Below are 27,601 nucleotides of genomic sequence, written 5' to 3'. Positions count from 1 at the left end.
TGCTCTTGTTTCCCAGGCTGGAGTGCAATGGCACAATCTTGGCTCACTGCATCCTCCGCCTCCCGGATTCAAGCGATTCTCCTGCCTCAGCCTCCCAAGTAGCAGGGATTACAGGCCACTGCCACCACACCCGGCTAATTTTTTGTATTTTTAGTAGAGACAGGGTTTCACTATGTTGGCCAGGCTGGTCTCGAGCTCCTGACCTCAGGCAATCCACCTACCTCCGGCTTTCAAACGGCTGGGATTACAGGCATGGAGCCACTGCGCCCAGCCATCACTTACTTTTTGAGACAGTCTTTCTCTGTTACCTAGTTTGTAGTACAGTGGCACTATCTCGGTTCACTGCAACCTCTGCCTCCTGAGTTTAAGCAATTCTTTTGTGCTTCAGTCTCTTGAGTAGCTGGGACTACAAGCATGTGCCACCACACCCAGCTAATTTTTGTATTTTTGGTAGATAATAGATTTTCGCCATGTTGGCCAGGCTTGTCTTGGACTCCTGACCTCAAATCATCTACTCACCCCAGCCTCCCAAAGTCCTTGGATTACAGGTGTGAGCCACCTTGCCTGGCTGGATTTTTCATTTTTCTTTTAGCTCTCTATTTGGGAGTGTAAATTTGAAAGATACAAGAGGTTTATGGGAAACAGGCAATGAAACAAGAAGTACTGGGTTTGGAGTTTTATATCTTCTTCTACTGTTAAATTACAGTTTAAGCCAACCAAGTTTTTTCCACTGTAGGTTTTGGTATCTTTGCGTGTCAAATAAAATAAAAAGCTGATTAAGCCTTTCTCAAGAGTGTTTTATGGGATGCCTTTTACAGTCTGGGATGTTAATGGATATTCTTTGAAAAGAATGTTCTGTGGTTAAGTCTGGAAAAACACGAGGCTAAGCAGAGTTTAATAGGCTATTTACTGTAAGATTTAGACTCTTTGTTGTATCATGTGTATGTTCTTCAAACCTATTTGACCATGAAGATTTTTTCACACACACACACACACACAGACACACACACACCGCTTCTCCTAGGAATCATGTTTGGTAGAAAATTAGTTTGGAAAAATTGTGCATTCCGGTATGTTTTCTCTTTGTATGATGATTTAGTTGCTGATTATTTCAGGTTGTTTATTTTTTCTGTTATTATTTTTTTGTCACAGGTATTGTTCTCACTAAGGTTGGTTACTATACTATTCCATCTATGGATGACCTTGCTAAAATTACCAATGAAAAAGGAGAGTGCGTTGTCTCTGACTTCACTATTGGTCGGAAAGGTAAGTGTGAGTTTAGCATTTAGTGATTAAGCCAGAGAGTTGCACCTTATTTTTGTAATTAGGAAGCTTTTGGTAGCTGAATCTGTGTTTTCCTACATTTGGGCCCACCTTGGCCTGAATCTTAGATACTTTGATTTTTAAGTAATAAAACAACAAAGACTGGAACCATGTAAAAAAAAAAATTTTTTTTTTTTTCTGTTGAGATGGGTTCTTGCTACATTGCCTGGCAGATCTCACCTCCTGGGCTCAAGCGTTTCTCCTGCCTCAGCCTCTTGAGAAGCACAGAGCCATATAATATTCTTTGGGCTTAGGTATACCTGTTTGGTGCTAGTAACTATTTGGGTCATTTTAATCTTCTGTAATTAAAGAAAATACTGGAAATACCAAGAACTACTGAGAAAATTGAATAGTAGGCAAGAGATCTGTAACACTTAGCATCAACTTCATGTTATTAAGTTATTACTGATAATTTTCTTGTAGAGAATGTCACTGTGCTATATTGTATTAAAAAGAGCTCAGGCATTTTAACCCATATGCCAGGCCAAGTACAAAGGTTTGTTTATGTAACAGCATTGTAGATAGATGGGAAGAGATTTAAGAAGGTCGTTTTGAGGCTAATGGAAGTTTTATAAAAATGCAGATGTTAGGCCTGTCGCAGTGACTCACGCCTGTAATCCTAGCGCTTTGGGAGGCCGAGGTGAGAGGATCACTTGAGCTCAGGAGTTCCAGACCAGCCTGGGCAACATAGTGAGACCTCACCTTTACCAAAAAGTAAAGAAAATTAGCCAGGCATGGTGATAAGTGCTTGTAGTCTCAGCTAGTTGGGAGGCTGAGGTGGGAGGATTGCTTCAGTTTAGGAGGTTCAGGCTGCAGTGAGCCAGGACAACTGCACTCCAGTCTGGTCAACAAAACAAGACCTTACCAAAAAAAGAAAAGAAATACAGATGTTAAATCAGGTAACAACATAGTTGAAGTTACTCCCTAAGTCCCCATTCTTACCAGTCTAGGAATTGCTGAATGATTTAAAATACTAATATTTAAAACTGTCTTCTCCTTGTGATTGTTTAATCACTATAGTTGTAAAGTAGGTATTTGCCTTTATACAGAATGAATTTTTAACTATTTGCTCTGATTTATAGGTTATGGTTCAATCTATTTTGAAGGAGATGTGAATTTGACAAATCTAAATTTGGATGATATTGTGCATATCCGAAGGAAAGAAGTAATTGTCTATTTAGATGATAACCAGAAACCACCTGTGGGTGAAGGGCTAAATAGGTAAGAGTTTATGTACATCAGAAAATTATTGGCTAAATCATAGTTTTTTTTTCTGTCAATATAAATGTATTTAGATGTATGCCTCTGTAGCTTGCTTTCCTTACTAGAGTACATTTGTTGTCTCTGACTTAAAAGTATAAATGGCAAAGAAATGCTGTGCTATGATTTTGAACTCCTTTTCCCTGATTTTATTTTATTTATTTATTTTTTTTGAGACGGAGTTTCACTCTTGTTGCCCAGACTGGAGTATAGCAGAATAACATCAGTTTACTGCAGCCTCCAACTCCCGGGTTCAAGTGATTCTCCTCCCTCAGCCTCCCAAGTAGCTGGGATTGTAGGCGCCCACCACTGTGCCTGGCTAATTTTTGTATTTTCAGTAGAGACAGGGTTTCACCATGTTGGCCAGGCTGGTCTTGAGCTCCTGACCTCAAGTGATCCTCCCACCTCGGCCTCCTGAAGTGCTGGGATTACAGGTGTGAGCTACTGTGCCCAGCCTCCCTGATTTTATTGGGTCCAACTGCTAATTTCAAAAACTCTTTTTAATAGTATTTTGCTTTATTCCTGTTTCTGCTGTGGCTATACTTAACTCTCTATTTTAGTGTGAGAGCCTAGCTTCTAATATAATATCTCTTCAGTCAAGTGAAAGGTCTATAGTTAAAAATCATTTATCTTTACAACCTACCAACCCTGAATCAGGAAGAGATAGAACATCTGAGCAGATCGATTGATCCTTTGCTTTGCTTTGCTCTGCTATGCTGTGCTCTGCTTTCCTTTCCTTGTTTGTTTTCCTTTTCCTTTTCTTTCCCCTCCTTTCCCTTTCCTCTTCCCCTTCCCCTTCTTTTCTTTTCCCTTTCTCCTCTTTCTTTCTTTTCTTTCTTCTTTCGAGACAGAGTTTCACTCTTTTGCCCAAGCTGAGTGCAGTGATATAGTCTTAGCTCACTGCAACCTCTGCCTCCTGGGTTCAAGTGATTTCCTGCCTCAGCCTCCAGAGTAGCTAGGATTATAGGTGCCCGCCACCATGTGCAGCTAATATTTGTATTTTTAGTAGAAACAGGGTTTTGCCATGTTGCCCAGGCTGGTCTCGAACTCCTGACCTCAGGTGATCCACCCAGTTCGCCTCATGATTAGCTGTGACCACAGGGATGCACCACCATGCCCGGCTAATTTTTATATTTTTTGTAGAGATGAGTTTTTGCCATGTTGCCTGCCCAGGCCGGTCTCAGACTCCTGAGCTGAAGTTTTTGGCCTGCCTTGGCCTCCCAAATTGTTGGAATTATAGGTGTAAGCCACCTTGCCCAGCCTTAAATGATTTTCAGTAAGGTATAAAAATTACTTGAGGGTAGGGTGGTGTGGGGCACACATGAAAACACTAAAAAAAAAAAAAAGTATTTGATCGGGAGAAGACAATCTCTGCAACAAAGGATGCTGGCAAACTGGATATCCACATACAAAAGAGTGAAGTTACACCATATACAAAGATTAACCCAACATGGATAAAATACCTAAGTGTAAGATCCAAAAATGTACAACTCTCAGAAGAAAACACAGAGGAAAAGCTTGGTAACATTGGTTTTGGCAATGATTTCTCACATACAACATAAAAGAGTGTAAGCAACAAAAGCCAAAATAGACAAATGATACTCTATCAAACTGGAAACCTTCTGCACAGCAAAAGACAAGTGAAACGGCAACCTATAAGAATAGGAGAGCCGGGCGCGGTGGCTCAAGCCTGTAATCCCAGCACTTTGGGAGGCCGAGACGGGCGAATCACGAGGTCAGGAGATCGAAACCATCCTGGCTAACACGGTGAAACCCCGTCTCTACTAAAAATACAAAAAAATTAGCTGGGCGAGGTGGCGGGCGCCTGTAGTCCCAGCTACTTGGGAGGCTGAGGCAGGAGAATGGCGTGAACCCGGGACGCGGAGCTTGCAGTGAGCTGAGATCCGGCCACTGCACTCCAGCCTGGGGGCAGAGCGAGACTCTGTCTCAAAAAAAAAAAGAATAGGAGAAAATATATGCCAGTCATATTTGATAAGAAGTTAATAGCCAGAATATAAAGAATCCTGCAATTCAACAGCAACAACAAAATAATAACCCATTTTAAAAAAGAGCAAAGAAAATGGGTGCAGTGGCTTATGCCTGTAATCCCAGCACTTTGGGAGGCAGAGAAGTGAGAATTGCTTGAGGCCAGGCTGGTCTCAAACAGGTTACTGCGAACTGTGATCGTGCCACTTCATTCCTCCCTGGGCGAGAGAGGGAGACCCTGTCTCTGAAAACAAAAAACAAGAAAATATTGGCAAAGAACTCGAATTGACATTTCTCCAAAGGTATACAAATGACCAAGAAGTACATGAAAAGATGCCCAACATCACTAATCATTAGAGAAATGCAAATCAAACCACAATGAGGTACCATACCCATTGGGATGGTTACTAGAAAAAAAGATGGCCAGACGCGGTGGCTCATGCCTATAATCCCAATACTTTGGGAGGCCAAGGCACGTGGATCACTTGAGCCCAGTCTGGCCAACATGGCAAAACCCCGTCTCTACTAAAAGTACAAAAATCAGCCAGGTGTGGTGGCGGGCGCCTGTAGTCTCAGCTACTTGGGAGGCTGAGGTACGAGACTCACTTGAACCTGGGAGGCAGAGGTTGCAGTGAAGTAAGAGTGTGCCACTGCATTCCAGCCTGGGTGACAGAGCGAGACATAGTCTAATAAGAAATTAACATGTGTCTGCCAATGTGGAGAAATTGGAACCTTTGTGCGCCATTGGCAGGAATGTATAACAGTGCAGCCACTGTGGAAGACAGTATGGTGATTCCCGTAAGAGTTAAAAAGAGAATTACTGTCTGATCCAGCAGCTCCGCTTCTGGGTATATATACAAAATTGAAAGCAGGATCTCAAGCATTTGTATACCCATGTTCATAGCAACACTATTCACAACAGCCAGTAGGTAAAAGTCGCCCAAATGTTCATTGATAAGTGAATGGGTAAACAATGTGATATATACATGCAATAAAACACTATTCAGCCTACAGAGAAGATTAACATGGCCCGCACAAGGATAACACAAATTCATGAAGTGTTCCGTATTTTTTATTTTAAAAATTAAAAAATATATATTATTCAGCCTCAGGAAGCAAATTCTGATATATGCTACAACATGGATGAACCTTGAGGACACACTAAGTGAAGTAAGCCAGTCACAAAAAGACAAATAGTATATCGTAATGTATCTGGGATAAGTCAACTTCATAGAAACAAAGTAGAGTGGTATTTGTCAGGGGATCCAGGAAGCAGGAAATGGAGAGCAGCTTCTACCTATCACATCCTCATCACTGTGTTTAGGTGTAAGACATACAAAATGAATAGGATACAGCACTTGAACTCTGGTGTTAATATTAGAAGTGGTACACTACCACTCTTTTAGTCATCTTCACACTGATATTCCTGATACTTCATTTTCCAAGCATTTGTTTCTAGTAAATAGGTAGTAGCTGTTCTTTATTATTATATAGTACAGTAACCCTTTAAGACCTACGTAAGGCTTGGTTCGTACCACTGGACTGTAACTTAAGTTAGTGATTCCTAGCTTAAGTGTGAAAATTAGATTGGAAATAATTGATGTACTGTGGTAATTGAAATAAATGTGATCTGACTCTAGAACCAGATACTGAGTTAGTCAGTGTAGGAATGACTCCTTGCTCTTAGGCTTATGGGGCAAAACTCACTTTATGACACATGCAGAATAATTCCAAGGCAACGTAGTTACCATTATTCACTATTTATGTGTCAGGTGGCTTTCTGGTCTTATATATGAAGTGTTTTTACTTTAACTGGTTACTTTAATTGGTTATGTTTTACAGGAAGGCTGAAGTTACATTGGATGGAGTTTGGCCAACAGATAAAACATCTCGTTGTTTAATAAAGAGCCCAGATCGCCTTGCTGATATCAACTATGAAGGAAGATTGGAAGCAGTTTCAAGGAAACAGGGAGCTCAATTCAAAGAATACCGGCCTGAAACTGGTTCTTGGGTGTTTAAGGTATAGTCATTTAACCCAGTTCAGACTTTTATAAACTATATTTGGGGTCATAAAACATTTATGTTGGAAGAGATCCTTTCCTAAATTCTATTGATTGATTGATGGGGGTCTTGCTTTGTTGCTCAGGCTGGAGTACAATGGTAGGATCATAGCTCCCTGCAGCCTCAAACTCCTGGGCTAAAGCAATCCTTCTGCCTCAGCCTCCCAAGGAGCTGGGACTACAGGCATGAACTACCATGCCTGGCTACTTTTAAAAAATTTTTGTAAAGATGGGATTTCTCAGTGTTGACAAGGCAGATCTCCAACTCCTGGGATCAAGCAATCTTCCCTCCTTGGCCTCCCAGAAGTACTGTGATTACAGGTGTAAGCCACTGCACCCAGCCAAATTCTCTGTATTTTTTTAAATTTGGAAAGAGATGTACAGATATATTATGTTTCGCTCCAAGCTACAAACCTAGTTAAAATTCAGCAGTAATGAGCTCTTATAAACTCTGTGGACTCATGATTGAAGTCCTCTACCCACCTCCTATGAGGATTTATAAACACATTTCTAAGGTGTAGTTTTTCTAATGTTTGTTATCATTAGGGACTTCAGTAATTCATCAGGCAGTTTTCTGTTGGATCAACTCTTCCTATGTAATTGTCATTCTTACTTTTAAAGATTTTTGGATATGAAGAGGTTGACTGTCCTTAGTAGTTTAACCCAATGATTTCCTCCCATTCTAGGCTGGTTGAATTTAACTTGTTAAAGGCCCTTGTGTAGATAGAGGTAACAGGCAATATATGTCTGTGAAAATCGTAAGTCTTTGTATTAAGTTTCCTATATTAATGATTACAGTTTAAGTGACATTTTAATGTATATTATGTAATATTTATTAATTTACTAGTGTGAGCAACTAGTACATACATCAAATGTCTTCTAAATCTTACATAAAAGTGTGATAGGTGACATATTTTGCTTCACATACTTTGATATTTCTCCCTTTTTCTTTCGTTTTTCTTAAGGTAATGCTGCGAGATTGCAAAGGCAGGTATTGTGAAAGCATAATGTTTAAGTTGATTTTGTGGGGTTCCTCTCTTCCTTAGGTGTCCCATTTTTCTAAATACGGCCTTCAGGATTCTGATGAAGAGGAGGAGGAGCATCCATCTAAAACTAGTACAAAGAAGTTGAAGACTGCTCCTTTGCCTCCTGCAGGCCAGACTACCCCCTTGCAGATGGCTCTTAATGGCAAACCTGCACCTCCACCTCAGGTAGAGAAAGGACAGTGAATTTGAATGGAATCCGGGATACCGAAGTTGAAAGCAAGTCATTCAGCTAATACAAAGCTGTTTTATGACCCTTGGAACTTTGAAGAGTACAAACATTGGCAATCATGTTGAAACAAGTACAAGGGAGGGCGTGAGGTCATGCAGGCGTCTGTCTTTTTACTTGAGAGATTTAAAGAATTATCTTGCTGTTTGGATTATTCCTCTACACATTGTCATTTTTAAACCCTTCATTCTCTCATTTGGATTTGCTGAATTCTCTGCTCAGTGATTAACTTAAAATTTGCTCATGTGGGTTCATGCACAGTAAATTCTGCTTTTATGGAATACCTGATGTGCAGTTTAATCTTTTTCTTTACCTCCATGTTTTTTAAAAGTTAAATTAGCTTTCTGAAAGGGTTTTTAATCTCCATTTTTTTCAAGTTGTTTGCGTATACTTGGGTAACCTTGTTATTTGTATTTTAATAGTACATAATCTTTATGAAAAATAGTTTTGGAATGTAAATGAATTATTTGGCTTGGGGAGATTAGGGCCTACATTATTTATCACAATTACTATATCATTGATACAGGATTTCTTTGTAAAGCATCCTCTACCTCTCAGCTGCTGAAAGCTAGACCTTTGGGATTTTCCATGCTATAATTCTTATGGCTGCTGAAATGTGTGGTTTTTATGATTTATTAAATAATCTCTTGGGAGGCATTTCTGGAGAATGTGTGTATGTACATGTTTGCGCGTACAGGGTGAGGGGAGGGTATGATAAATGTGGGAAACTGGAAATATATTGACCTCTGTGTTTATAATCTTTGTAGCATTTAGAATGCCCCTAAGAAATCTCCATTGACAAATGAAATGCTATAAGTAGACTTGGTTTTCCAGTTGTCTATATTCATTTTGTCTCATATGCTTTGTATCATCTCCTTCTTTCCTAATGTTTTTATAATCTTACATATATATATTTCTTATAAATATATATGTGTATTTCTGAGGGAAAGAGTCAGATGGCCTTATTTTCTGTAATAAAAGTAATATGTAGGATCTTAAAGATACCTCTTTACAGTTGGCCCACCTGAAAAAGAAAAGCTTCATTTATGGACAGACAGGAAAATGTTTGTAATGTTGGCAATCAGTGGTTTCCAGGTTCTTTTTTTTTTTTTTTTTTTTTTTTTTTTTTTTTTTTTTTTTTTGAGGCGGAGTCTGGCTCTGTCGCCCAGGCTGGAGTGTAGTGGCCGGATATCAGCTCACTGCAAGCTCCCTTTCCCGGGTTTACGCCATTCTCCTGCCTCAGCCTCCCAAGTAGCTGGGACTACAGGTGCCCGCCACCTCGCCTGGCTAGTTTTTTGTATTTTTTAGTAGAGACGGGGTTTCACTGTGTTAGCCAGGATGATCTCGATCTCCTGACCTTGTGATCCTCCCATCTTGGCCTCCCAAAGTGCTGGGATTACAGGCTTGAGCCACCGCGCCCGGCCAGTTTCCAGGTTCTTTAATTACCAGAATAGAAATAGTAGAAAAGTAACTATAAAATCCTATATTGACACTTGTGTATGTGAGAGCTCTTTGAAAAATTGAGCATCCAAAAATATCAGATCAAGGTTCTATCAAAAAGAGGTAGTAAGGATTTAAAATGGGCAAGTAGCTTTTTTTTTTTTTCTTCATTTTTTTTTTTCCTTCAGAAAGAGTCTCACTCTGTCGCCCAGGCTGGAGTGCACTGAAGCAATCTCGGCTCACTGTGGCCTCTGCCTCCCAGGTTCAAGCAGTCTCATTCCTCAGCCTCCCAAGCATCTGGGACTACAGGGCCGCACCACCAGGCTCATTTAATTTTTTGTGTTTTTAGTAGAGAGTGGATTTTGCCATGCTGGCCTCAATTCATGTTGTCTTGAACTCCTGGCCTCAAGTGATCCTCCCACCTTGGCCTCCCAAAGTGCTGGGATTATAAGCGTGAATTACCACACCTAGCCTGAAATGGGCAAGTAGCTTGGACTGAGGAAGTGGAAATGGGCTTTGACCTTTTGGTTGGGAAGAGCAGAAATGAGAGAAATGGATAGAGGTATTTAGATATCCAGACTTTAGGTTTTGTTTACTTGTATTATTTTCGAAGGCCTTGAGCTTGGTATGTTGGAGCAGAAATGTGGGACTCTAGAGAATTCTTTCATATTTATTGCTCACTGACCCAAGTGAGGCAGATGGGAAATGCCAGTGGGTTTGTTATTAGCACCAAAGACCCTGCATTTTACTTGGCATGGGGAAACTACTTGTGCCATTTGAGTAAACTGGAAACAGCAGTCTTCTCATCTCTATGTCAAGATGACCGCATACTGTCACCCCTTAAAGAAGTTGATTGCACAGCTTCATCTTATTTTTTTCATGTGGGAGAAAGGCCTGTTTCTTTAGGTATTTAGGAAGATGTGTATTTTTTTTTAATGGTCACATTTATTCCATTACCTTTTATATAATATCGTCAGTCCCTGTTTCCAGTTGGTTCTTAAGCCTCACTTTTGCTCTTAAAAAAAGCAAGTAAGTCTAAGCAACCAGAAAACATAAAGGTAACTAAATTTTCATGTGATCTTCTCTCCTGTACCTTTTAGGTTAGAGAAAATGTTGGTTGGCAGATAAACCTTAGTCACACAGATGAATTAAGGTAGTTGCAGAGTGTTTTGTTCTGTGGTTAGAACATTAGTTTCAAAATCATGGTCTGGGATCCAATTTCCACCTGGCTGCATCAATGCCCTGGTAAGCTTGACTTAGATTCCACAGATTTGGCATGGGGCTCAGGCATATTTGTATTGTAGTGCTTCTCCCCAGGTGGTTGAAATGTGCAATCAGGTTTCAAAACTGTGTTGAAAGACCTCAGGCCTTTGGCACTCGGATACTACGTGTAGGTTTTTACCTCAGCCTTCTAACTGAAGAGTGACTTGTGTTCAGTAACATCAAGGCAGGCTAATTGGCTTGCTCAGGAACAGTATTGTTAACTAAGTGAATCCATTCAAATAAGTTAATAACTTTTTTTTTCCCTGAGGCAAAGTTTTCCTACGTTCCTCAGGCTGGTTGAACTCTTGGGGATCAAGCAGTCCTTCCCACCTCAGCCTCCCAACTAGCTGGGACTGCAGGTGCATGCCATCATGCCAGCTAATTTATTTATTTATTTTTTTAGAGACAGGATCTTGCTATGTTGCCCAGGCTGGTCTCGGATTCTTGACCAAATGAGTATCCTGCCTTGGCCTCCCAATATGATGGGATTATAGACCCGGAGCCACAGTGCCCTGCCTAAATAAGTTTTAAACTTTTTTAAAGGAAAAAATGATTATATTTTGTGGAGAGGGTGTCTCAGTATGTTGCCTGTGCTGGTCTTCAACTTCTAGGCTCAAGTGATCTGCCTCAGCCTTGCAAAGTGCTGGGATTACAAGTATAAGCCACCACGTCCAGCCGAAAACATTCTTTACGGTTAGAAAACTAGTTGTTTTTGAGACAGGCAACAATAGTAGTTATATTGGATCAAACTGTTTACCTGAGAGGACAGTATAAATTATTTAAATACCTGTTTGACCTTGAACTTGTCATTCACTGTTAAATGAGGGTGTCTTGATATATCTTACTTTTCCTACTGAATTAAGCAATGCTGTATCTTTAGGTATTGGCAGCCTTGTTTGAATGAGGAACAGTCTTTTGAGATATCTCAAGTCATTAAAGGTTTCAGTTTTGAAACCTTACCCTCCATATATTTAGAGAATCATTTTACATATATAATCTGTGCAGTTAGTATTTGTAATGGGCCATGCCATTATTTGGAAATAAATGTGATGCTGCCTTCAAGAGATTAACTGTAGGAAAGGGAGAGTTAAAATGGTGTCCTAGTTGACTGCTTCTTCCTATACATGCCTTCCTTTTCCATAGACCTCCCAGTAGGCTTTCTCTTCCCTTTCCTCAGTTACCTCTGAGCCATCTTTTTTTTTTTTTTTTTAAGTACACTTTTCTTTTCAGGACTGGCCTAAAAAGGGTACCTGATCTGCCAAGATATCCAGGAAAATAAGTACATAGACAGCTTTGGGGAGTTTGTTGCAATTACTTAGATATACTTTAACGAAATTTACCTAGAAGGTATTCTAGGCACTTAACCATAGTTTCATAGTAATTCCCTTCCCCTTTGTCCACTTATTAGATATCTTGTAGCTTTGAAGTCTGTTTGTGTGAATAAATAAAAACTTGATCTTTAGCATTCTTCATAAACATACTATAAGTCCCTTAGGTCTCTAATCTAGTTATTTAATGAAATCCTCTCATTTTATCTGAAACAGTGTTCACGGTAAGCATCTCTTGATATTAGCAGTATTTGGTGAATAGTGTAGTAAATTGGAACCACTCTTCCCCTCCCCATTTTTTCTTTCCTCCCACTCCTCTTCTTATCTTTTTATAGTTTACTGCTTTCTCTACCATGTGCCAAGCACTGCATTAGGGAGTAGAAATAAGTAAATAAGTGTTGAACTTAGTGATATGCTAGACACAAGAAACAGTAAGCCATAAACCATTTTATCAAGCCTTCACAATCTGTTGAGCCAAATATATACTTACGAAGTAGGAGTTTTCCCACAGTTCTTAAAATTTATTTATTATATATATATATATATATATATATATATATGTTTTGAGACAGAGTCTCACCTTGTTGCCCAGGCTGGAGTGCAGTGGCATGATCTTGGCTCACTGCAACCTCCACCTACTGGCTTCAAGCAGTTTTCCTGCCTCAGCCTCCCGAGTAGCGGGGATTACAGGCATGCACCACCATGCCCAGCTAATTTTTGTATTTTGAGTAGAGACGGGGTTTCACCATGTTGGCCAGGCTTGTCTCGAACTCCTGACCTCAGTTGATCTACCTGCTCTGGCCTCCCAAAGTGCTAGGACTACAGACGTGAGCCACCGCACCCAGCCTATTTTGTTTATTTATTTATTTATTTTTTTGAGATGAAGTTTCACTCTCATCCAGGCTGAAGTGCAATGACACAATCTCGGCTCACTGCAGCCTCCACCTCTCAGGTTCAAGCAATTCTCCTGCCTCAGCCTCCTAAGTAAGTGGAAGTACAAGCAAGCACCCGCCACCACGCCTGGCTAATTTTTGTATTTTTAGTAGAGACAGGGTTTCTTCATGTTGGCCAGGCTGGTCTCGAACTCCTGACCTCAGGCGATCCACTCACCTCAGCCTCCCAAAGTGCTGGGATTACAGGCGTGAGCCACTGTGCCCAGCCACTGTTCTTAAAGTTTAAATGGGAGCCCTGGGTTTTATCACCAGGGCTTTTCCTCTTTCGGGATTTTTTTTTTTTTTTTTTTTTTTTTTTTGAGACAGAGTCTCATTCTGTTGCCCAGGCTGGAGTGCAGTGGCACAGTCTTTGCTCATTACAACCTCTGCTGCCTCCTGAGTAGCTGGAATTACAGGCATGTACTACTACATCGGCTAATTTTTGTATTTTTAGTAGAGACGGTTTCACCACCATGTTGGCCAGACTGGTCTTGAACTCCTGACCTCAAGTGATTTGCCCATCTTGGCCTCCCAGAGTGCTGGGATTATAAGCTTGAGCCATCACACCCGGTCTAGAATTTTTTTTGGTTTGAAAATATTTCAAATATTGGCTTAATCATTTAGAACATTTTAGGATATAGGTAGTTGAATTTGTATTGTACCAATTAATTTACAGTGTGTGTCAGCTTTGGGTGTTTACCCTTTTAAATCATAGACTGTCATAGTTGTCTTTGAAACTGTTTACTAAATGTAAATATAACTCTTGACATTTTTAAACATAAAGAGATTCTTCCCAGATTAAAATTGTTCCTAATATTATTACTTTGTTTTTTGGAAGAGTAGATAGTGCTCGTGTCTTACGTGGTACTGCACAAGTAGAGCCCAGCTAACCTTAGGATTCAGTAACCCAAAAGTTAAGTTCCAGACCCAAGATTGTGTTGACTAGAAATTTATTTCTAAATGTTTTTAAGAAAAAGCGAAGTTACTGGCAACTTTGATATTTGTACCTTTTGTTCTCTTTTTCCAGTGGCTTCTGGCTACAAGGCAGTGTTAGGAAAAGGTGACCCTGTGTAAATCAGAAAATTGTAGTTGCTAGCTAGATCAAGTAAAGCATAATCTTTGTCTCTGAAGACCACCATTTGTTTCACTATGGGTGCTGGTTTAGGTCCCAGACACCAGGTCATAATATTAGAATGGGATGATTACATGAATCCTTATTTGGATCAGAGTACTTTTATAAGGGTTATTTTGGAGTAATTGATTTTAAATCACTCTAGCAAATCTGCTACCTTACCTCACCATAGAATGGGCCAAATCTAATAATTGCTATATCATATTCTGAATAAAGTAAATCTGATTTAGAATCTCTTTGTCTGTTTGGTGTAATTTAATGCTGCTTTCCTGATCTTTCTGCTGTCTACAGAGCCAGAGCCCAGAGGTGGAGCAGTTAGGGAGGGTTGTGGAACTGGACAGTGACATGGTAGATATCACCCAGGAGCCAATTTTGGATACCATGTTAGAAGAGAGCATGCCTGAGGATCAGGAACCTGTGTCTGCCTCGACACATATTGCATCTTCACTGGGAATTAATCCACATGTCTTACAGGTGACGTCCTAACCCACCTTTTTTACGACAGAAAGCCAAACTAATATTTTATCTCCATTGCATAGGATCAGGTCTCTTCCTTGGTTATTAAGACCATTGAGTGCTCACTGTAATGGGGAAAAAAATACAAGAATATGGCCAATGTCTGGGCCTCATTCTCTTATTCAGAGAGAGAAGGTTATATTGAGAACCAGTAGATAGGGCTTCTGGTGTTAACTGCATTAGAATCCAGAGTCCTAGTTCCAATCCCAATTTTGTTGTGTTTTGTTTTTGAGACAGTTTCTTCGCTCTGTCACCCAGGCTGGAGTGGAGTGGTGCAATTCGGTTTACTGCAACCTCCACCTCCTGAGTTCAAGTGATTCCCCTGCCCCAGCCTCCCGAGTAGCTGAGATTACAGGCATGTACCACCACCACACCTGACTAATTTTTTTTTTTTTTTTTTTTTTTTTTTGTATTTTTAGTAGAGACGGGGTTTCACCATGTTGGTCAGTCTGGTCTCAAACTCCTGACCTCAGGTGATCTGACCACGTTGGCCTTCCAGAGTGCTAGGATTACAGGCATGAGCCACTGAGCCCCGCCCCAATCTCGATTTTGTAACTATTACTTTGTGACTTTAGGCAAGTCATTTAACATCTGTGGGTACTGATTTTTCTCTGTAAAATATTTGTCTACATCACAGGGTACTTTTAAGACTCTGTATGTGCTCTACAAAATTTAAAAATTTTAATACCTGGTAGCACAGGTTTGTTAAACTATGTCTTTACTTCCCTTTATCCCAATGTCTTTTGGCATATTATGTGTTTAACCTTTGGCTTATGTTTGACTTTAAAATTATTTTATCAGCAAACATAATAGCTGCTGTGTGCCAGGCTCTGGTGAGACGCTATAGATAGAAGTATTATATGAATTCTGCTTTTCAAGCACATACAGTGTAATGGGGTCCATCCATCACATAAATATACTAGCTCTGTACACAGCCTTGAGGAGGAGCAATATTTTTGGTTGTTGTAAACTGCATTTTTTTGGTATTGCCTTTTGATTCTGGGAAGCACATTCATTCTATAGATATTGCCTTTTTAGATCATGAAAGCATCATTGCTTACTGATGAAGAAGATGTAGATATGGCACTGGATCAACGCTTCAGTCGCCTTCCTTCCAAAGCAGATAATTCTCAAGAAATCTGTTCTCCCAGACTCCCCATTTCAGCATCCCACTCATCGAAAACTCGTTCACTAGGTACAGTATAAAAGATGCTATTTTACAAGAAAGATATACAGTCATCAAATCCTGCTTTTCACTTTTCTTCTTCTCACCCAAGTGGACTTCTCTAGCAAATATCTGCCAGGCAGCTATACCTGTGACATAAGGATGCTAAGAGAAATTGTACTCATAAGTATTCATTAAGAGTAGCCAGGTTTTTTGTTTTTAGAGACAAGGGTCTCTCTCTCTCTCTCTCTCTGTTGCACAGACTGAGAGTGCAGTTATGCAGTCGTGCTCACTACAGCCTTGAACTCTTGGGCTCAAGTGGTCTTCCTGTCTCAGCCTCCTGAGTAGCTAGGACTACAGGCATATACCACCACTGAACTAATTATTTTTTTAAATGTTTGTAGAGATGGATCTTGCTATCTTGCCCAGGCTGGTCTTGAACTTCTGGCCTCAAGTGATCATCCTGCCTCAGCCTCCCAAAGTGCTGAGATTACAGGTATGCGTCATTGCACCTGGCAGGAGTGGCTGGTTTTTAAGAACTGTAATTACCTCTGTTTGTGCAGATGCAGAAGTGTATGGAGAAAAAAAGCATTTGTGCTTTGTTTAGGTTCATGTTTTTGTTGGCATATGATTGTGAATTAGATAGTAAGTTCTGACTTCCCAATTTTTATAACGTTACTTAAGAGAGTTCAGCAAGTTGTCCTGCACTGTACTCTTTTTGTGCAGTCCTAACAGCACTGTCCTACTGTCTTATAGGGACAAGTATATGTCCCTATTCTCATAATGCACAGAGCACATCAGATTTTTACATTTTGCTAAACCTTTTTAAATTCCCAGGGAAGTGGTTACATATTTGATTTTAAAGTTTTTTCTTTTCTAGTGGCCTTGTAACTATGTGGGATTGGAAATAAAGTTTTAATATCAGCAAAAAACTTAAGCAGATGTAGTTTCAACATATTTTGAAAGCCAGAGGAACTGGCAGAAAAACATTTGTTTATATTGCCTTAAAAACTAAATATTTTTCAATTCTTTTGAGTTCGCTTATTATCAACTTTGCTTTTTAAAAGTATTTTTAACTTCCCTTTGATGCAGAGGAAAGAAAGAAAATATTTTAACCAATAAAGTATCAAACATTCTTAATAACCTTTTCCATAATGGATACTAATCTGATACTTCAGTAACTCTTAACTCCATGCTTTAGACAAAAGCCATGTAAAATTGGGAAACAGGCACTGGTAATAAGAACTGTCCTTCAGCGGGGCACGGTGACTCATGCCTATAATCCTAGCGCTTTAGGAGGCTGAGGAAGGAGTATGACTTGTGTCTAGGATTTGGAGAGCAGCCTGGGCAACATAGCAAGACTCCATCCGTATGATAGCTAGCTAGCTAGATAAAAATTTAAATGTTAAAAAAAATTTTTTTTAAGAACTGTCCTTCAGAAGGTCACATGTGCAATTGTAAGATACCTAGTGTGTTCTTATTTCATTGACTATAGCTAAGAGTAGAATAGGAATTTGAGTTTTGATCATACTTTTATATGTCCTAAGAAATTGTTACCTTTAGGATTCTGATAAGGGCGTGAGCAGTGGTGTGAGACTTACCTTGGCTTATCTCCTAGTCCTGTCACTTTGTGGATTTGGACAAGTTACTTCTCTGAGCTCAGTTTTCTCATGTATACAATAGGAATGATAGTAATGCTAATCATTTAAAAGTTTTTGAGGCCAAGCGCAGTGGCTCATGCCTGTAATCCCAGCACTCTGGGAGGATGAGGCAGGTGGATCACGAGGTCAGGAGTTTAAGACCAGCCTGGCCTAGATGGTGAAACTCAGTCTTCACTAAAAATACAGAAAAATTAGCCAAGTGTGGTGGCGGGTGCCTGTAATCCCAGCTACTCAGGAGGCTGAGGCAGAGAATTGCTTGAACCCAGGAGGCAGAGGTTGCAATGAGCCGAGATCATGCCGCTGCACTCCAGCCAGGGCTACAGGGTGAGATTCTGTCTCCTGAAAAAGTTTTTGAAGAGTGAAATGAAATAACATACAAAATGGCTTATACAGAGTCTGCTGCATATTTTTAAACAGTATTAATAGTGTTGTTGCTTTTATTATTGTTGTAGATGTCATCATCATCATCATTAGAATCTTGTCCTGATTTCCTAGTTCAAAGAGTAATTTTTGCAAAATCTGACTTAGCCTGGTTCTGGTCATCCACATCTGATATAAGTAGTTTGATAAAACGTCAAATGATTTCAGCCTTACTGATTTTTGTTATTGTCCAGGAAACAATAGCTTGTGTTTTGTAATAGGTTTTCTCCCCTTCATTCCCTCTTCATTTCAGTTGGTGGGTTACTACAATCAAAATTTACAAGTGGAGCTTTTCTTTCACCAAGTGCCTCTGTGCAAGAATGTGGTACTCCCAGAACAGCATCTTTAATGAATATCCCATCCACATCCTGTTGGTCTGTTCCTCCACCCCTGACTTCTGTGTTCACAATACCCAGCCCAGCCCCTGAGGTTCCGTTGAAAATAATGGGTACACGTAGGCAACTAGGCCTAGTCCCTCGTGAAAAGTCTGTCACCTATGGCAAGGGAAAACTCTTGATGGACATGGCCCTATTCATGGGACGCTCATTTCGTGTTGGTTGGGGTCCCAACTGGACTCTTGCTAATAGTGGAGAACAGCTGAATGGCTCTCATGAACTAGAAAATCATCAGATTGCTGATTCTATGGAGTTTGGATTCCTGCCCAATCCAGTAGCTGTTAAATCGTGAGTCATATTTCTTGATGCTTTTTGAGAAAGACAACATGATAGGTGAAAAAAACTATTCATTATCAGGAGGTTAGGGCCCTGCTTTGTCATCTTTCTAGATACAGTCTTAGAGAGTATGTGTTTTTTATTTTTTTATGAGACGGAGTTTCGCTCTATTGCCCAGGCTGCAGTGCAGTGGCACAATCTCAGCTCGCTGCAACCTCTGCCTCCCAATCTCAAGCTCTTCTCCTGCCTCAGCCTCCTTTTAAGCTGGGATTACAGATACATGCTACCACACCCAGCTAATTTTTGTATTTTTAGTAGAGACACAGTTTCACCATATTGGCCAGGCTGGCCTTGAACTCCTGACCTCAGGTGATCCACCCGCCTTAGCCTCCCAAAGTGCTGGGATTACAGGCGAGAGCCACTGCACCTGGCCCAATTTTAAATAGTAGAAGATAATTGTGTAATTATAAATAAATGATTAATAAGATAACTGTTTTGTACCATCAGATTACGAAGAGTATATAATATTTACCTAATGGCTAAACTTTAGTTGGAAAAGTAACAAACCCAAAGTTAATACTGCAACATTCCTTTGGTTTTCAGCCTTTTTATTGAATTAGCCGTTTTTTTTCTTTGTTTTTTTTCTTTGTTTTTTTTTTTTTTGAGACGGAGTCTCGTTCTGTTGCCCAGGCTGGAGTGCAGTGGCGTGATCTCGGCTCACTGCAAGCTCCGCCTCCCGGGTTTACGCCATTCTCCTGCCTCAGCCTCCCGAGTAGCTGGGACTACAGGCGCCCGCCATCTCGCCCGGCGAGTTTTTTGTATTTTTTAGTAGAGACGGGGTTTCACCGTGTAGACCAGGATAGTCTCGATCTCCTGACCTCGTGATCCACCCGTCTCGGCCTCCCAAAGTGCTGGGATTACAGGCTTGAGCCACCGCGCCCGGCCGGCCGTTTTTTTTCTGAGTTTTTGCTTAAAAATTAGTGATTTCTTCATATACAAATGATATTCTCAACTAAGCACATTTCCTGTGTCTTTCATAAAGTAGGTGTATGAACCGTGGAGAATCCATGTATAAGTATTTGGACATTCTGTCTATATATATGTATGTTACAGTCTATTCATATATAGTTATATGTTTCTCTACCTTCCCGATTAACAAGTGCATAGTATGTGGGTATAGTTCTGCCTATACTTTATTTATATAATAAATATATATGCCTTACAGATAATATATAAATTTTTCTGGTAGCTGTCAGGCAGTATGTATACAGTGTCCTTTGTAAAATATGTGACATTTTCATATTTACTTTTTATAATTATAACAAATAAAGTCATCTTTACAACAGATTAAATTAAGGTGATCACCTATTATCCTTCATATTTATTTATGTATTTTTGAGACAGTGTCTCACTTGTCACCCAGGCTGGAGTGCAGGTGCATAAGTCTCCACTTCCTGGGCTTAAGTGATCTTCCCACCTCGGCTCCCCAAGTAACTGGGACTACAGGTGCACACCACCATGCTTGACTAATTTTTTGTATTTTTTGTAGGGATGGGGTTTCACCATGTTTCCTGAGCTCAAGTGATTGCCCTACCTTGGCCTCCCAAAGTGCTGAGATTACAAGCGTGAGCCACCCTGCCCAGACTATCCTTCAGTTTTAAAGTTGACTTTGAAAACAAAAAACAACAATGTCTCTTGAACCTCATAATTAAGAATGTTGATCCTAAACTTAGTTATTCTAGGTTAAGCATTATCTTGTGAATTTTGAAGGTTATTAATATCAGTCTTGAAAATTGGATCAACGGACCAGGTACAGTGGCTCACACCTGTCATCCCAGCACTTTGGGAGACCAAGGTTAGGGCAGGGTAGACCAAGGTAGATCACTTGAGGTCAGGAGTTCGAGACCAGCCTGGCCAACATGGTGAAACCCCGTCTCTACTAAAATTACAAAAAGTAGCCGGGCGTGATGGTGCACATTTGTAATCCCAGCTACTCGGGAGGCTGAGGCAGGAGAATCGCTTGAAGCCAGGAGGCAGAGGTTGCAGTAGCCAAGATCATACCACTGCATTCTAGCCTCAGTGACAGTGTGAGACTCCATCTCAAAAAAAATAAATAAATGGAACAAGCCCAGCTTAGCTATATATATGCTCATTGTAATTTAGAATCAGTTCTTTAGTATCTATAAGCTTAGCCTTATGACTTTTGATACCCAAGTATAATTTGAGAAACAGGTATCTCACAATAACTTTTGACCCTTGAGTTTTACCCAGTTGGAAATCTGTTAGGATTTGCATGCTTGTTATAACCCGGCCTAAGAAGCCTTTGTGTTCTGAATGCATTAATCAGATTTTTTCCCCCAGTATATAGCAGATAAGTTCAGTATAGTTTAAGGAACAAAATTTATTTAAAACCACAGTGAAATGTTTGCATTCTGTTTGTAACCATAAAAAGAAACAGTGGTTTGGTTGAAGTGAAATCTTAGCTTCTGTCTTAGGTTCATTTTCTATTCTATTCTTCATTTGCTCTTGTAGCCTAACTGAGTCCCCATTCAAAGTTCACTTAGAAAAACTCAGTTTGAGACAAAGGAAGCCAGATGAAGACATGAAATTATATCAGACACCTCTGGAGCTCAAATTAAAACACAGCACTGTCCATGTGGATGAACTGTGCCCTCTCATTGTCCCCAATCCGGGAGTTGCTGTCATTCATGACTATGCAGATTGGGTTAAAGAAACATCAGGAGACTTACCAGAAGCACAAAGTGAGTATACATCATGTTTTTAATCTTTGATGTCTCAGTAATAGGGGTGGTAGTGTACACGGGAGTTCTTGATAACAGCCTAGTAGGTAAATGCCTGTGCTTGTCATTTTCTGAGGCTGAGTTTAAACAGATTCCCAAGCAAGAAGAAATTGTCACTATATTCTTGTCACTTTGTTCTTTTACTCATTAATGTACAAATTCTTCCACAGGAATTGTAGCCAGTCAAATCCTTGGATTTATAAAATTGCATTTCTTACCCAATCCAGAGAACATAGGGAGAGAGATACAGTCCTTCTTGTTTTTCTTTTCTTTTTTTTTTTTTTCGTTTGAGACAGAGTCTCACTCTGTCACTGTAGCTGGGACAACAGGCACATGCCACCACGCCCAGCTGATTTTTGTTTTCTTAGTAGAGATGAGGTTTCACCATGTTGGCCAGGATTGTCTCCATCTCTTGACCTCATGATCTGCCCGCCTTGGCCTCCCAAAGTGCTGGGATTACAGGCATGAGCGCCCGGCCCCTTCTTGCTTTTCTAAATCCTATCCATTCTTCCATGTCCAGCTCGAGTACTGTTGGTCTTCTCAACAACTTTGTTGTATTTCCTCTTCTTGGCTTCTCTCATGACTACCTTTCTCCCCTATCATGACCATGTTTTTCTGAATCAATACTTTGATAAAGGGGTTCTCTAATTTGTTAATATTTCAAACAATAGAAAAATCATTCTGTTAATATTTCAAACAGTAGAAAAATCATTTTGTTTTGCACATCACCTTTATTGAAAATGGGCTGTTTTAGAATGTCCTGTGCCACACATTTTGGGATTTGTTTATGTTCCTTCAGTTCTTTGTATTTACTTAATCGTCTCATTGTCTTTTCAAATGTGTAAGTTATTTTACCAGTGCATACTTGTAAGTGGCTTAAATGATAAACAGTGCTTTTGTAGATTGATTTTTATAGATAGAATTCGATCAAAGTAGACATCATCTGAGATGACATTAGCCATAATTAGGCTTGGGGAACCTATTTAACGGTTACATTTGTTACGTAAGTACCACAGAAACATGATGTGAGCAAGCATTTATTTATACCATATACTTCTGGAAATTGTAAGATGAAGCTGAGTGAGGTAGAGACAAATTCAGGGTAATCAATTTGAGTGGTTGTTTGAGATGTTTATTAATTTATGTATTTTTAACATCACAGTTAGAAGGATGCCCTCTGCGAAGTTGTTGTAAGGCTTTGTCTCATAACATTGTTTTTCTCTTCCTGCCTTAGTTGTGAAGCACTGGAGCCTGACATGGACACTATGTGAAGCCCTATGGGGCCACCTGAAGGAGCTTGACAGCCAGCTAAATGAACCCTGTGAATACATTCAAATTCTAGAGCGAAGAAGAGCTTTCTCCCGCTGGCTATCCTGTACTGCCACACCTCAGATTGAAGAGGAAGTCTCCTTAACCCATAAAAGCAGCCCTGTGGAGGCTGTATTCAGCTACCTTACAGGCAAAAGGATCAGTGAGGCCTGCTCTCTGGCCCAGCAGTCAGGTGGGGAAGGATTATGGTCCTTCTCTGCTGCCCTGTTGCCTTCCTACTTATTTCCTCCTTCCCTTCCCCCCGATTGTGCCTTTCCCTTTGACTGCTAGTCTATGAGTGTTAATTGTGGACTTCCCAGGAAGATTGCTGGTTCCGGTGAAATATGTAATGTAACATAAAATTTAAATGTTAATCAAGTAAACAATGTTTAAGGTCCTAAACAGAGAATTAGAAGACATACTTCAGCTGGGCGCAGTGGCTCATGCCTGTAATTCCAGCACTGTGGGAGGCCAAGTGGAGTGGATCACACCCACTATTCCTGTAGAATAGGAACCATGACAGTTTTTTGTTTTTTTTTTTTTTTTTGAGAGAGTTTCTTGTTGCCCAGGCTAGAGTACAGTGGTGCCATCTCGGCTCACTGCAACCTCCTCCTCCCGGGTTCAAGTGATTCTCCTGCTTCAGCCTCCCAAGTAACTGAGATTACAGGTGCCTGCTATCACGCCTGGCTAATTTTTGTATTTTAGTAGAGACAGGGTTTCACCATGTTGGTTGGCTGGTCTCGAACTCCTGACCTCAGGTGATCCACGTTTGCCTTCCAAAGGGCTGGAATTACAGGTGTGAGCCACTGTGCCCAGCCGAACTGTGTCTTCTAATTCATTTTTTTTAGGACCTTAAACATTGTTTACTTGATTAAAATTAAAATTTTGGCCAGGTGCGGTGGCTCACGCCTGTAATCCCAGTACTTTGGGAGGCCGAGGCGGGCGGATCACAAGGTCAGGAGATCGAGACCACGGTGAAACCCCATCTCTACTAAAATTACAAAAAATTAGCTGGGCGTGGTGGCGGGCGCCTGTAGTCCCAGCTACTCAGGAGGCTGAGACAGGAGAATGGCGTGAACCCAGGAGGCGGAGCTTGCAGTGAGCTGAGGTCACGCCACTGCACTCCAGCCTGGGCGACAGAGCAAGACTCTGTCTCAAAAAATAAATAAATAAATAAAAATAAAATAAAATTTAAATTTTATGTTACATTTGTAGTAAAACTGGAAAGCATAGATAAGCTATAAATAAAAATCAACTATAAGCAGTACTCTGAATTGCTCTAAAATATGTTCTGTATCAGTTCACTTCATTGAAATAAATATATAGAAGTTGAATTTCTGGATTGAGGTACTCACTGGCTTTTTAAAAGGAATTTGTATGCATATATTTACTTTTTAAAGTTCCGTTTCACTAATGAGGCAGTTCAACAGGTGCTTAATGACTGCCTAGATATAAATCTTTTTTTTTTTTTTTTTTTCTTAAGACAGAGTCTGTCTCTGTGTCACCTGGGCTGCTGGAGTGCAGTGGAGTGCAGTGGAATGATCTCAGCTCACTGCAACCTCCACCTCCTCGGTTCAAGCAATTCTTCTGCCTCAGCCTCCTGAGTTGCTGGGATTACAGGTGCCTGCCATTGTGCCCGGCTAGTTTGTTTTTTTGTTTTTTTGTTTTTTTGTTTTTTTTGGTAGAGACACAGTTTCACCATGTTGGCCAGGCTGGTCTCAAATTCCTGACTTCCAGTGATCCACCCACTTTGGCCTCCCGACTGCTGGAATTACAGGTGTGAGCCACTGTGTCTGGCCATAAGTCTTGATAAGAATACAGGATGGCATAGCGCAGCTTAATCTAATATGATTAGATCCTTATTCAAACCTTGATTGTTGGAACCTCATTTATTCAAAGCCAACTAATTGGAGCCATCGACTGGATTTATTTTTAAGGGTTTGGCCAGTTTTAGGATTATAAAGAACAAATCACAGGAAAAGCCAGAATCAGTAAGGTATATAAAGGGCTTGTTGCATTCCACTATCACTACACATTTAACCTCGTATCTTTCTTTTCTTTTCTTTTTTTTTTTTTTTTGAGACGGAGTCTCGCTCTGTCGCCCGGGCTGGAGTACAGTGGCCGGATCTCAGCTCACTGCAAGCTCCGCCTCCCGGGTTTACACCATTCTCCAGCGTCAGCCTCCCGAGTAGCTGGGACTACAGGCGCCCGCCACCTCGCCCGGCTAGTTTTTTGTATTTTTTAGTAGAGACGGGGTTTCACCGTGTTAGCCAGGATGGTCTCGATCTCCTGACCTCGTGATCCGCCTGTCTCGGCCTCCCAAAGTGCTGGGATTACAGGCTTGAGCCACCGCGTCCGGCCTCTTTTTTTTCTTTTATTTTTATTTTTTAAATAGAGATGGGGTCTATTTGTTGACCAGGCTGGTCTCAAACTCCTGGCCTCCTTCCTCAGCCTCCCAAAGTGCTGGGATTAGAGGCATGAGCCACCACATCCAGCCTCAGTCTGGTACTTTTATGGTCTTTCTGCATTTGTACAGTGAGAATTTATCTTTGGGATTGATCTTCTATGAACTCATAATGATTATGAATCATTTAAAAAAGGTTATGCTCACCAGGACACCAACATGTAATAGGAAAGGAAATGCCAAAAGTCAGATTCTTAGGTCTATTCATTCATAAACTCCACTTTCTTCCTTTTTATTTTGACGCAAAGGCTAAACCTCTGGTAAAGGTACTGCCTTTTAGGTTACTAAAGCTTTTGCTTTACTACGCCCCCCTCCGTTTTTGGGGGTTTTTTTGTTGTTGTTATTTTGTTTTGTTTTGCAAGACAGAGTCTTGCTGTGTCCCCCAGGATGGAGTGTAGTGGCATAATCTCAGCTCACTACAACCTTCGCCTCCTGGGTTCAAGCGATTCTCCTGCCTCAGCCTCCTGAGTAGCTGGGATTAACAGGTATGTGCCACCACACCTGGCTAATTTTTGTATTTTTAGTAGAGATGCCATTTCATCATGTTGGCCAGGCTGGTCTCGAACTCCTGACCTCAGGTGATCTGCCTGCCTCAGCCTCCCAAAGTGCTGGGATTATAGGCGTGAACCACTGCTTCCAGCCTTTTTTTTTTCCTTTCCACCCCACCCCGTCCCCAGACAGAGTCTTGGTATCACCCAGGCTGGAGTGCAATGGTGCAATCTCTGCTTACTGCACCTTCTGCCTTCTTGGTTCAAGTGATTCTCATGTCTCAGCCTCTTGAGTAGCAGGGACTCCAGTCACGGGCCACCACACCAGGCTAATTTTTGTATTTTTAGTAGAGACAAGGTTTCACTATGTTGGCCAGGTTGGTCTCGAACTCCTGACCCCAAGTAATCTGCCCGCCTTGGCTTCCCAGAGCACTGGGATTACAGGTGTGAGCCACCGTGCCCAGTGTTTTCCTCCATTTTTCCTTTTTATGTTTAAGATGGAGTCTCGCTCTTGTTGCCCAGGTTGGAGTGCAGTGGTGCAGTTTTGGCTCACTGCAACCTCCACCTCATGGGTTCAAGCGATTCTCTCACCATGTTGGTCAGGCTGGTCTCAGACTCCTGACCTCAAGCAGTCCACCTACCTTGGCCTTCCAAAGTGCTGGGATTACAAGCATGAGCCACCATGTCGGGCTCTTTTCCTCCATTTTGTAGCTGAGGTGTCTTGCCTAGTATCACAGAAGTAGTGATAGATCTGTTGTTGATATGTTGCTCAGTCTGTATGTAATTTAGGTTAAACTACTTTGCAAATTTTCTATCCAAGCAGAAAATGGTAAGTTTTTGATCAATATTTTGGCACTACTGTAGAAAGCAGTTACCAATCTTAAGTCCTCCCTTCTGAAGCCTGGAAGAAATAAAGATAATGCCCCCAAGTGTTTGACCAAGTCCATAAACCCTTAGTAATAACCAAAAAACTTCCATTTCTCTTATAGGTGATCATCGTCTGGCTCTTCTTTTATCTCAGTTTGTGGGTAGCCAGTCAGTCCGGGAGCTGCTCACCATGCAATTGGTGGATTGGCATCAGCTCCAAGCTGACTGCTTCATCCAGGATGAGAGACTGCGCATCTTTGCTCTGTTGGCTGGAAAACCGGTATCTTCTACTTTTACCATAATATCTCACATCAGCTTTTTCATAAATTGAAGCTGGTTTGAGGTTGAGGCAAGGAGTGATCTTTGTAAATTGTGCACAGTTACACAAAATGTGTTACACATTGGCCAATTTGTTTTCAAATTATAAAGGCAGGCATGCACACTATTTTAAAATTCTAGTTGTATAGAAATTAAAATGTTAACATGTATCATATCCCATATCATATAGCAGTAAACAATATAAATAATTTATCTTCCCAGAAATACTCTATTTTACTTAATTAATTACTTAATTAAGTAATTAAGTAATTAATTAATTAAGTAATTAACTAATTAATTAGTTAATTAATTAAGTAATTAACTTAATTAAGTAATTAATTACTTAATTAAATACTCTATTTTAGTTAATTAATTTTTTCGAGACAGGGTCTGGCTCTGTTGCCTAGGCAGAGCAGAACAGTGGGGTGATCTTGGCTCACTGCATCCTCCATCTCCTAAGTCCAAGTGATCTTCTCACCTGAGCTTCCCAAGTAGCTGGGACTACAGGCACATACCACCATACACAGCTAATTCTTAAGTCTACATGCACATATATGTTGTTCCTATTTACATGTTTGTATATACAGATGAAATATACAAAGCGTTCTGTGATTATTTTTATTTTTTTCAATTAAAAAAGAATTTATAGGCCGGGCGCGGTGACTCAAGCCCATAATCCCAGCACTTTGGGAGGCCGAGACGGGCGGATCACGGGGTCAGGAGATCGAGACCATCCTGGCTAACACGGTGAAACCCCGTCTCTACTAAAAATACAAAAAAAAACTAGCCAGGCGAAGTGGCGGGCGCCTGTAGTCCCAGCTACTCGGGAGGCTGAGGCAGGAGAATGGCGTGAACGCAGGAGGCAGAGCTTGCAGTGAGCTGAGATCCGGCCACTGCACTCCAGCCCCGGCGACAGTGAGCCTCTG

At 40.7% G+C, this 27,601-nt stretch overlaps 1 protein-coding gene across 5 annotated transcripts in view; it reads left to right on the top strand.

Annotated features, from left to right (window-relative positions):
* The window catches only part of NUP98 (nucleoporin 98), a 131,670-nt gene that overhangs the window by 80,693 nt on the left and 23,376 nt on the right, over positions 1 to 27,601 (top strand). For all 5 annotated transcript variants that reach the window (XM_010366936.2, XM_030917492.1, XM_030917491.1 and 2 more), the window contains 10 exons: positions 1,153 to 1,266; positions 2,406 to 2,544; positions 6,412 to 6,589; positions 7,676 to 7,840; positions 14,288 to 14,470; positions 15,551 to 15,707; positions 18,012 to 18,441; positions 20,962 to 21,191; positions 22,465 to 22,731; positions 26,480 to 26,637. In XM_010366936.2, the coding sequence (XP_010365238.1) occupies positions 1,153 to 1,266; positions 2,406 to 2,544; positions 6,412 to 6,589; positions 7,676 to 7,840; positions 14,288 to 14,470; positions 15,551 to 15,707; positions 18,012 to 18,441; positions 20,962 to 21,191; positions 22,465 to 22,731; positions 26,480 to 26,637 (2,021 nt within the window). The remainder of the gene's footprint in view (positions 1 to 1,152; positions 1,267 to 2,405; positions 2,545 to 6,411; positions 6,590 to 7,675; positions 7,841 to 14,287; positions 14,471 to 15,550; positions 15,708 to 18,011; positions 18,442 to 20,961; positions 21,192 to 22,464; positions 22,732 to 26,479; positions 26,638 to 27,601) is intronic.

The sequence above is a fragment of the Rhinopithecus roxellana genome, chromosome 15 (genome assembly GCF_007565055.1).
Source record: "Rhinopithecus roxellana isolate Shanxi Qingling chromosome 15, ASM756505v1, whole genome shotgun sequence".
Classification (NCBI taxonomy): Eukaryota; Metazoa; Chordata; class Mammalia; order Primates; family Cercopithecidae; genus Rhinopithecus; species Rhinopithecus roxellana.
This window is presented reverse-complemented; position numbering and strand designations above follow the sequence as displayed.